Below are 12,707 nucleotides of genomic sequence, written 5' to 3'. Positions count from 1 at the left end.
AAAAAAGAAAGATGGCAGACTTAGAGGAAGAAGATGAGGAAAAAGACCAAGATGACAAAGAGAATAAAGTAAATTAGAAAGACAGAAGAGGAAGAAAACAAAAGAAAATGTGGAAGATGACAAAGTAAAAATGACAGATGAGGAAAAGTAAGTGGAAGAGACAAAGGCGAGGAAGAAGACATGGAAGAGGAAGACAAAAAAATGACAAAAGGGAGGTCAAAGTAGATGAAGAGGTACAGGAAGATGAGGGAAGAAGAACATGAAAAAGCAACAGAGAAAGATTAAAAAGAAAAGCAAGATGATGACAGGAGGAGGAAGTCAATGAAAATGAAGAAGAGCAAGAGGGAAAAGATAATGAAGCGGAAAAAGACACCAATCGTAAGAAGACTACAAAGAGGAAGAAGACAGAGGTCAAAGTCGATAGAAATCAATGAAGACGGTGGAGAGGAAGAGGGTGACAATGACAAGGAATAAGACGAAAATCATAAGCAGGAAAAACGAAATATGAAGAACAGGAAGAAGTAAGAGTGCAAAGAGAACTGGGATGTCTAATGTTGTTTGGTATAAAGCTCAGTTGGTTTGTCTGAATGTTCTGGCATGGCGTTAGACAAAACAAATGATTCCCTTAAATTCGGGGAGCAGAAACACCTCCAGAACTGGACATCAAATGGAGCTAAGCTGTCAAAAAATGTCCAAGCTAACTCTGAACGTAAGCCTGTAAGCCTGCCAATGGGGCAGAATCCCTGGGCAACAGACATTGTTTGGACTGAAAACCAATCGAAGAGGTAGAGGAGTAAATAGAGAAAGGCAGAAATAGGGGAAGGATGAAAGAAACAAAAAGAGAGGATGCCAATGTCTGTGTGGATGTTCTTACCAGAATGAGTCCAACCAAACCCAAACAATCAAGAGTTTGTCTCTCTGACCTGGAGAATGTCTACTACAGAGTCAGAAACAGCTCTGAAGTCTGAGCTCATAACAGCCTTTATACACTATACTTCTACACAAACTTTACTACTTAACAGACAAGAGCTTACCCAACCGGACAAGTTACCCAACCAGACTAAAGGATGACGGGACAAAAGGCACAACAATAAACCGACCTGCGCTGTCAACACTTAACAACAGATAATTACGTTTAAATTACCATTTTAGGTTTCTCTGATAACCCTTCATCAAACCTCGCTGTCTGTTTCTGAACTTTCCCAGGAAACTCTGTAAACGTGTAAATAACAAATAGATATCCAATACAATGACAACATTTTCATTTGAAATCAAATGTAAAGCATGTGCGGCAAGCTTATACAAATCTTATCTTTGAATTCATTTTGAAAAACCCTTTTGAGAGAAAAACAGTATGTGAACATAAACATCAACTAAAGACACACACTCACATACATACATTGCTGTCTAAGATTTTTTAAGTTTTTAAATGGTGTCTCTTGTGCTCATTAAGGCTGCATTTATTTGAAAAATTATATATATAAAAAACTGTGAAATTTATTATAATATTGGTTTCCTATTTTTTTTAGTGCTGCATTTTCATCAGCCATTACTCCAATGTCACATGATCCTTCAGAAATACTGGAAAATTACAGTTTTTTTCAGACTAAGGACCTTCCTTAGACTCCTTCTGTCCTAAATATCTAGCACATTCCCCCCCCCCCCCACTTCCGTTTTTTAAGTCTCCTCGCATCTAGGTTAATGTTTTAACCTTATTACTTATTCCTCTATTGCAAGTCGCTCTGTATAGAAGCGCCTGCTAAACGCATGAATATAAATGTAAATGTTAATCTCTGCTGGAACGGTTTTTGGTTATCAGCAAGTTGTTGTGGGTTTTTTTTTCTGTGCTATTGATCATTACACACATTAGCGGTTATCTTCTAGTTCAACATGCAACCCCTGCAATGTTTTTAGCCCTGTTAATCTTTCATCATTAAATGATTTTGACATTTAACGAAAATAACAAAACTACCAAAACAGCTTTTTAACATTGGGAAGATTTCAACTGTTTTCCCTGCCAAAGAGACAACTGTGATGTGCATAACGGGATTCACAGATTTACTAACTTCACTATTGTACAAACCCAGATGGCGAACAGATATCCCTCAGTATTTCAGATCTCCTTGTTTTCTGTTCCTCACCCATTATTCCGGTTTTCGGGGAGGGCTTTGGAAACGGTGGCCTATTTTCCGCTGACAGACGTGACATGTTTGGCGAACTCGACGGCCGTCCTGGGGGTGAGGGCTAGTCTACGGTTGCCCTAGCAATCAAACAAAAGGAGACGTGTGCTTCCTCTAGCTGCCGACTGTCAGCGCGACATGAGAACGGGACAAGTATTGGAAATCTTCTTCTTTTTTTTTTTTTGGCCGGCCTTTCCTTGGATTTCAGTTTTTAGTGCTTTGCATCTTCTCTTAAGTTTTGCTTTTGGTCGGTGAGAAAAGTGACAAGCCTGCATGGAGGGAACGTTTCTATTTTTATCCCATGCTGTAAAACTGTTGATACTCGTAGTTGGAGATAAAACCTCTTAAGAAATGTAAATAGAACTAGAAGCGTACGGTATAATGAAAGGATATGGGATTTTGCACCCATGGAAATCTGTCCTATGATCTCCACAGACAGAGCCGTCGACTCCAGAGGAGGTGACCTAAATCCTCAAAGCCTGAAGGATGCTGGGAGCTTAACTGATGGGCTACACTGATGAAGAGATTGGAAGAAATCGTAAACCAGCAGTTCAAGAAAAAAACCTTATTTGAAAATGGACATTTTAACGTTGAGCTTAAATGAAGGAAAAAACATGCCATAAAAGTGGTCAGCAAAAACTATGTTTGTTTGCAAATCTCAGAGCTCAATTTTCAATTTCGTAAAGACCAGTCATGCTAGGTTTGCACCTCAGTAATGCACCGCCACACTGATTCCTGAGTGAGACATGCATAATTCACAGAAATGCAAAACAGATGATGAGGTTAGGGGAGGATGAAGTGTATCAATTTAGTTTTCTTACAGTTAGCTAATGTATAGTTTCAGAAGACTTGAAATACACAAGTCGCATAAACAACTTCCATAGTGTGTTTTTTCTTTTCTGCTGCTTGGCAGATGAAATGAAATGGTTTCTAAGAAATCTCTAAGAGTCTAACAAGAGGACAGATGACCGTGTGCTTCGAAATGAGATCTGCTTCTGAGTGGTGGTCTTCTTGATTCTGGTATCTGAACATTACCGTCTCAGGTTTAAACTGAGCTGGGTGTGACACTGGCTGTGTGTTTGAATGCAATCAGACCAAGAAGAGCTCTTACAGGTCATAGTGCTGGTTCCATTTGGGGTCCAGCGTGTTCCTCACTGTGTCTGTCGAGTGGCACTGCCCTGAACCGTCCACCACCACTTTAGCGAAGGGGTCGGGCAGTCCTGCAAAATACACAAACAACATTTACCTAGACTTCCGAGCAGGAACTGAAGAGAGCACTGAATACAAGACCATTTAGTTCATACTGTGGTGTGAAATTTGTTTGAAACCTGAAACCTGCAAATGTTGTCAAATTTTGACATTAATCACTTACCCTCATGTCATTCCAAACCCATAAGAGCTTAGTTTGTCTTCTAAACACAATTTAGGGTATTTTGGATGAAATCCGGGAGGCTTGAGACTGTGATTCAACCATAATGTTATGAAGTGATGACAATAGTTTTTGTATGCGAATAAAACTAAAAAAGCTAAAGTAACGACTTTATTTAACAATTGGTCTCCTCTGTGTCTCTCCACATCACTGTAGCTCCATTTTGGAGAATTTGAGTTGGACGCAGGCAGCATACACTCTTCTGTGTCAGTCACGCTGCATGGATGTGATGTTTTCATTCAAATTAAAGCAAAAATGTACATAGAAAACATATCCTTGTAGCGTGGCTGACAAAGAAGAGCATACGCTGCCTGCATACTAATGTGGAGTGACACATAGGAGACAAATTGTTGAATAAAGTTTTTTTTGTTTTATTTGCCTACAAAAAGTACTGTAGTCGCTTCATAACGTTACGGTTGAGCCACTGATGGCAGATGGACTATTCTGACGATGTCTTTCCTCCTTTTCTGGACCTTGACGGTGTAATTTACTTGGCAATCTATGGAATGACCTGGGGTTAAGTGATTAATGACAAAATTTTCATTTTGGGTGGAGCATCCCTTTAAGGTCCCTTCATTTTATGTTACAGCCTTTTGATAAAATCCTTTAAAATATTATTTTATTTATAAAAAAAAATAAAATAATGTATTGCTACATTTGTATGGTTTTTATTACAATGAAAGAGGAGTAGTAGTAGTAAATCTTCAAGGCAAAACTGAGTTTCAAATAATACAAATATTATTTATAAAAGAAAAAAAAGAGTTGTATTGCTACATTTTTATAGTTTTTAATTATCTGATTTATTTTATTACAATGAAAGAGGAGTAGTAGTAGTAATTTATCTTCATGCAAAACTGAGTTGCAAATAATACAAGGGTTACACAAAAACAAAGCATACTACATAACATACTGATCAAATTTCTAAAATCTTTTCTGCAAAAATTTACATTAAAGAAATTAAATTTAATTAATGTGTATTTGAAGACAAAGCAAGACTCGTTCTCGTTAGTTTTAGAAAGTATTTTTCCGTCATTGATACTGTCCGGTGGTCATTTAATGTTAGCATTCATAATAACAACTGAATTGGTTTGATTACACAAGCAACATTCTAGAACAAAGCTGAACTTGGGAGAACTTCACAAGGAGTGGACTGAAGCTGGAGTCAGCGCATCGAGAGTCACCACACTCAGATGTCTTCAGGAAAGGGGCTACAACTGTCACATTCCTAGAACCAAACCCCTCATGAACCAGGAAAAACGGCAAAAGCATTTCACATGGGGCAAGGAGAAAAAGAACTGGACTGTTGCTCAGTGGTCCACATTCCTCTTTTCAGATGAAAGTAAATTTAGCATTTCATTTGGAAATCAAGGTCTGGAGTAAGACTGGACAGCCACAGAATCCAAAGTCCAGTGTGAAGTTTCTAAACTCAGAGATGATTTGGGTGTTTTGACGTCTGTTGGTGTTGCTCCATTGTGTTGTATCAAGTCCAGAGTCAATGCAATCATCTACCAGGAGATTTTGGAGCACTGAAATCAGATGCTGATTTCATTTTGCAGCAGGACTTTAGCACCTGTGCACAGTGCCAAAACCACTTCCAAGTGGTTTGATGACCATGATATTACTGTGCTTGATTGGCCAGCCAACTCACCTGACCTGAACCTCACAGAGAATCTATTGGGTATTGTGAAGAGGAAGATGAGTAACATCTGACAAACAATACAGAGGAGCTGAAGGCCGCTATCAGAGCAACCTGAAAAAAAAGCAATCTTGCTTTTTTAAATTAAAGTACAAAAAATAAAGGCATTTTCTATGATATTCTAATTTTTTGAGATGCACCTTTAGATGTCACAATTTACATTATAATATTGTGACTCATGATCCATTTGAGCATCACAACATTTACAAATGACAAAAAACAAAACCACTTTTTAATCTTTTACTATGTATAATTTTAGTTTTTATGAGACAAACTAATCTAGTTCTAATCTAATCTAAACTAATCTAAAGTTGGCCATGCAACGTTATCAGACAAATGAATTATTAGTACATCAGCACGGGCCAGAATTATAATATTAGTATATCCCTATTCCAAACAAACACTTTTCCCCAAAATAGGTACTGCTTTTCCTCTCACTTTTATTTGTTAAATTGTTTTTTGTGATTATGAATTCAACTGCAGGCTGAGCAGAAAGGGAAAGGCATGCATGCAGGTTTACAAACAAGAGCAGAGGGATTGAGTCTTAATTTAACCACATACTGTCTGCTAGACCTCATTCCTCTACCAGCATCACATTTTTGCTACTCTCTTTTGACTTTCACCTCTTTTTCATCAGTCTGGCCTGGTACCGGTCTCTCTTTCCTCCTCCTAACACCATCTGTCTCTCTCTTTGATATCTGACCAGTGATTCAGATGTGGGCTTGGTTGTTTGTGTGTCAGGGTAGAGAGAGTGGATGCGACCAACGGTTGCTTTGTCTCCCCGAACTGACCCACATTTCTGGTGTCTCGTGGGGGAAGAGCACTTATCTCTCTCTGCACACTTTTAACAGATGAGCCTCTGCTAAAACACTGCGCTGAGATATGCTGACAGGAATAGAGCGCTCTCGCAGTTGACTAGATTTCAGAAACACATTTTCAGTATTTATGAAGGTCATATACTTACGGAAGAAGTCTTTCTTCACCAGGTTCTTTGCACATAGAACTGCAGAGAGAGGGAAAAAAATCATTGTTATTTGGATGTTTGGGATCAAAATAGATATTTGCCAAACATTTAAATCACAAAAGTGATTTATGTTACAGAGTTCTGAATCAGAATGGAACTTTTATAGCTTCCAGTAAAAATATCAACATCCTTAAAACAAGATTGATTCATATTAAACGGCTAATTATTATTATTATTTTTTTACAGAATATATCTTTTGAATTAAGCTATTATTTTAAAATATATTTTAATAATTACTTCATATCCCCTTAATAAAGTTAATAATAAAAAAAATGTTTTTATTCATTATTTATCCTTAAAATGAGACAACAATTTAACAATATGATACAATAAACCTAATTCAAGGCATTCTCTGAAAACAAATACTAGCATCTTAACAACATTATGCAATTTTGCATATCAAATAAATGTATTTTATGTAAGTTAAAGAAAATGACTAATAAAATGGTTTTCTGCAGTGCACAAAATGAGTCCGTGGGGATTTAGGTCTCATACTGGTAGATATGTTTTAATTTCCAAGTTCAGTATTTTTAGGATCTCGGCGTGTTTTCAACCACAGAGAAAATGTCTAAATCCAAAGCGCGGCTCTTACGGTGCTCACCACTCCCAGATCAAGCTCATAATGTATTAGAGATGCAAAGTAAAAAAAAAAAAACACTCTGATCCACATCCCACTGCTGGCCTACATTCAGCTTAATAACTCGAGAGTAAAAAAAAGAAAAACTAAACAAGTTCTTCTAACTCCAAACTGGTCTAAGTTGTCAGTTAACACAAGAAATTTCAGTTTAAAGGCACAATAAGTAAGTTTTCGCCGCTAAAGGGTGCGTATTCAAAATAAACAGAGACAAAGGCGTAGTGACCGAGTGTGGAATCATGGGAGTTGTGGTCTTCATCCCCACAGCCAATGCAATCTGACAGGACTCAGAAATCATGTTCATGGATGAGCTTATGTATTAAAGATTTATTAATGTCATTGTATGAAGCAGGGTGAGGCTGAAAACCAAGTAAAACGCATAACATATTAAAGTTTCTATATTTTCTACAAAACAAAATCGAGGGTATGCGACGTCACTGGCAGGCGACACATTGACCAGGGACGAGCCACTATTTCTCAGGATTTATTTAAACATTCTTCAAAACATTTGGGATAATGTCAGTACACAAGTCAGCAAAATATATAACACCGCTCTAATGATTTCTGCACTGCACAGGACATAAATATCACTAATACAAAACAAAAGAGAGATTGATGGTGTTAAATATAGAGAAAGAAAAAAGAAAGCGAGGACAGACAGACATTTGATTGAGATGGAAAACTAAAAAAAGAGAGGACAGACTGCACCAGAAAATACGGCGACAGGAATGAAGGGCGACTAGAGAGCAGGGGCACAACATTTGAGCTATTCACACAAAAACCTACAGCAGTTCGCCGCTCCAGATGCAAGAAAGCTGAGACGGTAAGAATAACTGGAATGTGTGGAGGAGGTTAAAGGGCCGAGAAAATGTTGAGGTGCAGGTGAACTGCAGACTTTACTTAGCAAATCCAAACAGCCTCGGAAACACCCATACTGAGACTGCTATTGATTCTGTCTGCGGCACGGCCACAGCTGTTCCTCAACTCACACACGTTCATATATACACTCAGTCAACACTCATTTAAAAAAGGTTTCAGAAATAGAGAGTAATACATTAATCGAGCCAGTGTGTCGGGAAAAGAGAAGAGACTAGCGTGACGGGTTCGAACAGTTGCAGCAGGTGATGATAGCGACGGTCTGAGTCCAAGAGAAGGGAGGGAGATGGTGAGAGAAAGAGGAGAGGGAGGGATCAGATAAAAAGGAAACATGCTTGCTTCGCAGTCGAGGAAGAATTTCTCTCTGCAAACATCCCTGGGAATGTTTAACGTTCCAGTGAAACCCACCTCATCATTCCACCATCTGGAATGTATCTCCCTCTCTCTCTGTATGGAAGTCTCACTCACACACACACACACACAGCCTTCAACACCTCGTCTGCACTCAACTCTATCAGTTATTAACATTAAGTGTCAGTGTCTGTATCAGAGAGGAATTCAAAGAACTAGAAACAGAGCATTTAGGAACGAGTACAAAAAATGAAAAATAAGCACGAACTATGAGTGAAAACAACTGAATTATGAGCACAGTAGCAGTTACCATGTGTAGCAACTGCCCTTCTTATAGACTTGGAGTGCACACTATACTCAAGAAAATTCTCTTTAGATATAGATAAGTTTCTTAAACGGAACAGATTTGGAGAAATGTAGCATTACGTAGGGCCCTATGAAATCCATTTATTTTTTCTAACCCTAATGTAAGAGCCTGCAATAAGGCGGTTTGACCAGTGTGGCACTGTAGCGCGAGACTGTAATTCAGCTCTCCTGAATGCAATACAAAAGAAGAAGACAGTGCTTCAGAGCAAACCAGGGGGGCAGGGTTTCATATTTTATTGAAGCATCCCTGGGCGCTGCCATTAGCTAGCGGACCCCCACCTGCTGTAAGCAGTCCATCGACTCCCATTCATTTTGGCGTCATTTTGACAGCGAATAACTTTACATCTGAGGCGTTTAAAGACTCAATTTGTCCATTCATTATTTATAATGAAACACGAAAATGTATAAAAGGCCCCATTACCTTGTATCTTACGTTATGGTCCCGTAGAAGCAGTTTTTGTAAAAAATAGGCTAACGATTGCGTCATAACCTGCGACTCTCTGTCGCACAGTAGAGAAATTACTGTATGGACAGGAGGAAAAGCTCTGTGAGGCTATCAGGGGGACGTGGAGGCATGAAGTCAAGGGAGAAGCCTATAGAGTCCATAAAAGTAATGGGACAAAATTATTCAACAACGTCTGCAAGATTCGGTGGGTGATTCAGATTTCTTTTGGCACAGCTATTAGAAGACTTACAACGGTCAGACAGGTTGCTCACGTGACATCTACGTCATCAAGTTCAGTTTGAGTCTGCGCAGTACGCTCGACCCCCAGGAAGTGTGTGCTTCTAATTGACTTCACTTGTCTCCGTTGAATCCAATGGGGTCGCTGTGTCCATTTCTTTTACTGTCTATGGAGCAAACGCAGCTGAATGAACCTGAAACTGTTGAAATCCACACCACTCTAGTTAGTTAATGCCTTGTGAAGTGAAAGCTGCATATTTGTTAGAAACATAACTATCATCAAGGCATTTTTAACTCCAAACTGTAGATTACTCTCTCCAGTAAAACACTCATCGTGACTGAATCAGGAGAGAAATATGTACAGATTAAGCCCCGTTTACAAATCCAAACTGTTCTAAATATGTTGGTGGATTCTGATGTGAGGAAAACAGGAGATGGACTTTAATTTTTTAAAAAAAGTTTCTGCACAGATTACCAAAAGAGAAACAGCATTAAGGGACCAGTGGACGGAGTTTATTTTTACAGAGCATCAACAGAGTTGTGCAAGTGTTTGTGTTTGTTCCCTGCATTTCGAAGATGCTTGTTTTACAAACAAGGCCCAGTTTGACGACGGATTTGCACATCGTTTATTTCTTAAGGATAATGCAGTCCCAACGAAAAAGGGCCACAATCGTGTGTTGGAACCGCAGGCGGTGAGTAAAACTGCTTAAAATATCTCTGCCTCCTTGTTAGTGCGTCCGCCTCCCATCGGAGACCCGGGTTCGAGCCCCGCTCGGAGCGAGTCGTTGCTGCTGCTGCTCTCGTTCAGTTTCAGCCTCGGGATCTGATTCTGGATCATAAATATACGCTGAATCTGACTGTTAGCCATGGTTTGTTTTGGATGTTTTTTCCTCACGGTAATGTCTCAGCTTCCACATCCTCTCAACGCAGAAGCCTACTGGCGCTCGTGATTCTTTAGCTCCGCCCACACGTCACGCCTCCAGCTGGTCGTGTTTTCCCGGGAAAAATCAGTACAGACTATCTTTCTCTTATGAATATAATAAAACTAAAGACTTTTTGGAGTTATGAAGGATGCAGTACTACTCTATAGGTACTCAAGATTAACAGGATATTGAGTGAAAACGACCATTTCACCCCCCCTTTAATGAAACACACCAATCCTGCAGCTGAGAAAGTCACAGTACTAGTTCATAAAGCACCGTTCCTCATGGTCTGCAGTGACAGATCAATATTTTGTGAGATATAGTGAACTGGCAGCGTGTAATGCAACCAATCTTCATTCCTATGTATGAGTTTCATCAGTCTGGCTGTGAATCACTCACAAAGTGAAATTCTGATGCATCTGTCCTCCGAGCAGCAGCATCTGCCATGCCACAGATGTTCATTTGTGAATGGAGTGATTCACGACCACTAACACACACTTATCAATTAATCAGACGTAAAACAATGCGTAAATAGACACGACAGCGCTGTACTGGCAGCAAACTGCAGATAAAAACCTGCCTTGGATTCTGTCAATGTTTATCTGCCTCCTGTCTTAAGAGTAAACTAAAAAAAGGCTGACTGGTTTCTGTGACGCTCGGGAAATTTGTGGCACTGGTTTAGTGCATCAGATAACATCAGTTACTCGAAACCAAAGACACAGAACACTTGACAGCAATGCTTTGCCTACTGAGAGTCGGACACAAAGAAAGGAATGCTGTAAAGCTTTAGAGTTTTAATACAGTGCCTGAACAATTCTTTTTTTTTTTTAAAAGGTACAAATTAAATTGAGCATTAAAAAATAAAAAAAATCCATGGAAGATTCCACAAAAGTTCCCAAAATGAAAATAATAATAAAATAATTATAAGCTACCATATCAAAACATGCTAAATGTACACATAAAATATGTTGTTTCTAAGTCGTTACATTTCCCAATTAACATTTTCAAAAGATGCCTTACAAGGCATAATTATTGCATTAAAACCAGTTTTATAATGCATTAAACAAAGGGTTTTTTAAAGTGTTAATGTAACTTTATTCAGGTTTGCAACAAAATCTGATTATAACTTCAGACTTATGAATTTACGTGATTCTTCAATGATTTGCAAAAACAGGATAAGCTACTTTATAGACAAACTGAACAAAATTTGAAATATTTCAAAGAAAATTCAATGACACTTAACAATAAGGTTCAGTTTGTCAACACGAGTTAAAGCATTCATTACTTTATTATTAAGTTCAATAAATTTTTTATATACAATAACTGAGTTTTAACATTTTAAATTGTACAAAATAATATTAATAAATAAACAAACATGAATTAAAAATTAAAATGTTTATTATTAAGTAACAGATTTTTTGTTTAAGTATAATACATGGAGCAACAGTTATAGTGACGCTTGCCTTACCAAACACCATTAAAAAGGCCAAAAATTATATATATATATATATATATATATAAAAAAAAAATCTAAAAATAATTGTCAATTAATATATGCATGGAATGTATCACAGAACATTGTAAAGAGCTATCACGCAGTGATAAAATTGAGCTGCAGTTTCTGGTTTCCCAGAGCTCTTAGATTAAGTTACTCGATGTAACTGACTCCCTGAATAAGACAAACAAGCCATTTTCATATGCATTTTCAACTTGGCAGGAGTCAGACAGCTCTGTTTGTTCTCCTTGGTCCAACTGTGTGTGGCTTTGTGTGTGTTTAGCTCCAGAGGGCAAGATAGTAGCTCATTTAGGCCGTGGAAACAAATAGTAGTGTCCTGTGGGTGGCAGAGAGCAGTCTGATACCAGGACAAGTAAGTAACACGGTCAGAACCAGCAGCCGTCACTCTGCCCTTATCAAGGAGTCTGGAAGAGCCCAACAAAGCAGCGTCGACAGGTATCGGTGTCCATCACAAACACCTTCTTTGCCTTAAGAATGGAAGAATGGAGGTAGTATTGTCACGATTCTCTGTACCAGTTTCAGTACCAAAGCAAAACACAAAAACGCTAATTAAAAAATGCCTTGCACTCAATTTGTGTTGGCATATATGCAAATTCAGCATATATACAATACTCTGTACCACCGGTCCTTAAAACAACCTGGTACTGTAACAACACTAGCTGGAAGATAAAGATAGGACTGCAATGTGATCAGCAGAGCTTAATGGAGAGACACAGAGAGAGTGAGAAAAACCCCCAGAAAGCATTGATTAAATGAAGAAACAAATGTGCACGGATCTATGTCGAGAAGCGGTGTGAAAATAGCTGAGGCGCACAAGAGCTGTGAAGGTCTCGAAGGACTTCTGGAAAAGTAAAGACTTTCTAAAGGGCTTCGTTCCCACAGAAGATGAGCTTCCAGCTCTACAGGATGCATACATTATCATTCCCATGACACGTGGCCCTTTTCTTCCATTCTGCTTTTCTTTTTCTGTGTCACGTTCATGCATTCTTGCTCTCTGAATCACACGCAGACTCTTTAAGTGGTGAAAGGA

At 38.6% G+C, this 12,707-nt stretch overlaps 1 protein-coding gene across 2 annotated transcripts in view; it reads right to left on the bottom strand.

Moving 5' to 3' along the window:
• LOC113046806 (E3 ubiquitin-protein ligase SMURF2-like) overlaps positions 1-12,707 on the bottom strand; it is a 46,964-nt gene that overhangs the window by 21,340 nt on the left and 12,917 nt on the right. For both annotated transcript variants that reach the window (XM_026207821.1, XM_026207822.1), the window contains exons 2-3: positions 6,270-6,308; positions 3,292-3,400 (exon numbers count right to left, since the gene is read on the bottom strand). In XM_026207821.1, the coding sequence (XP_026063606.1) occupies positions 3,292-3,400; positions 6,270-6,308 (148 nt within the window). The remainder of the gene's footprint in view (positions 1-3,291; positions 3,401-6,269; positions 6,309-12,707) is intronic.

This window comes from Carassius auratus, chromosome 28 (genome assembly GCF_003368295.1).
Source record: "Carassius auratus strain Wakin chromosome 28, ASM336829v1, whole genome shotgun sequence".
NCBI classification, from domain to species: Eukaryota; Metazoa; Chordata; class Actinopteri; order Cypriniformes; family Cyprinidae; genus Carassius; species Carassius auratus.
This window is presented reverse-complemented; position numbering and strand designations above follow the sequence as displayed.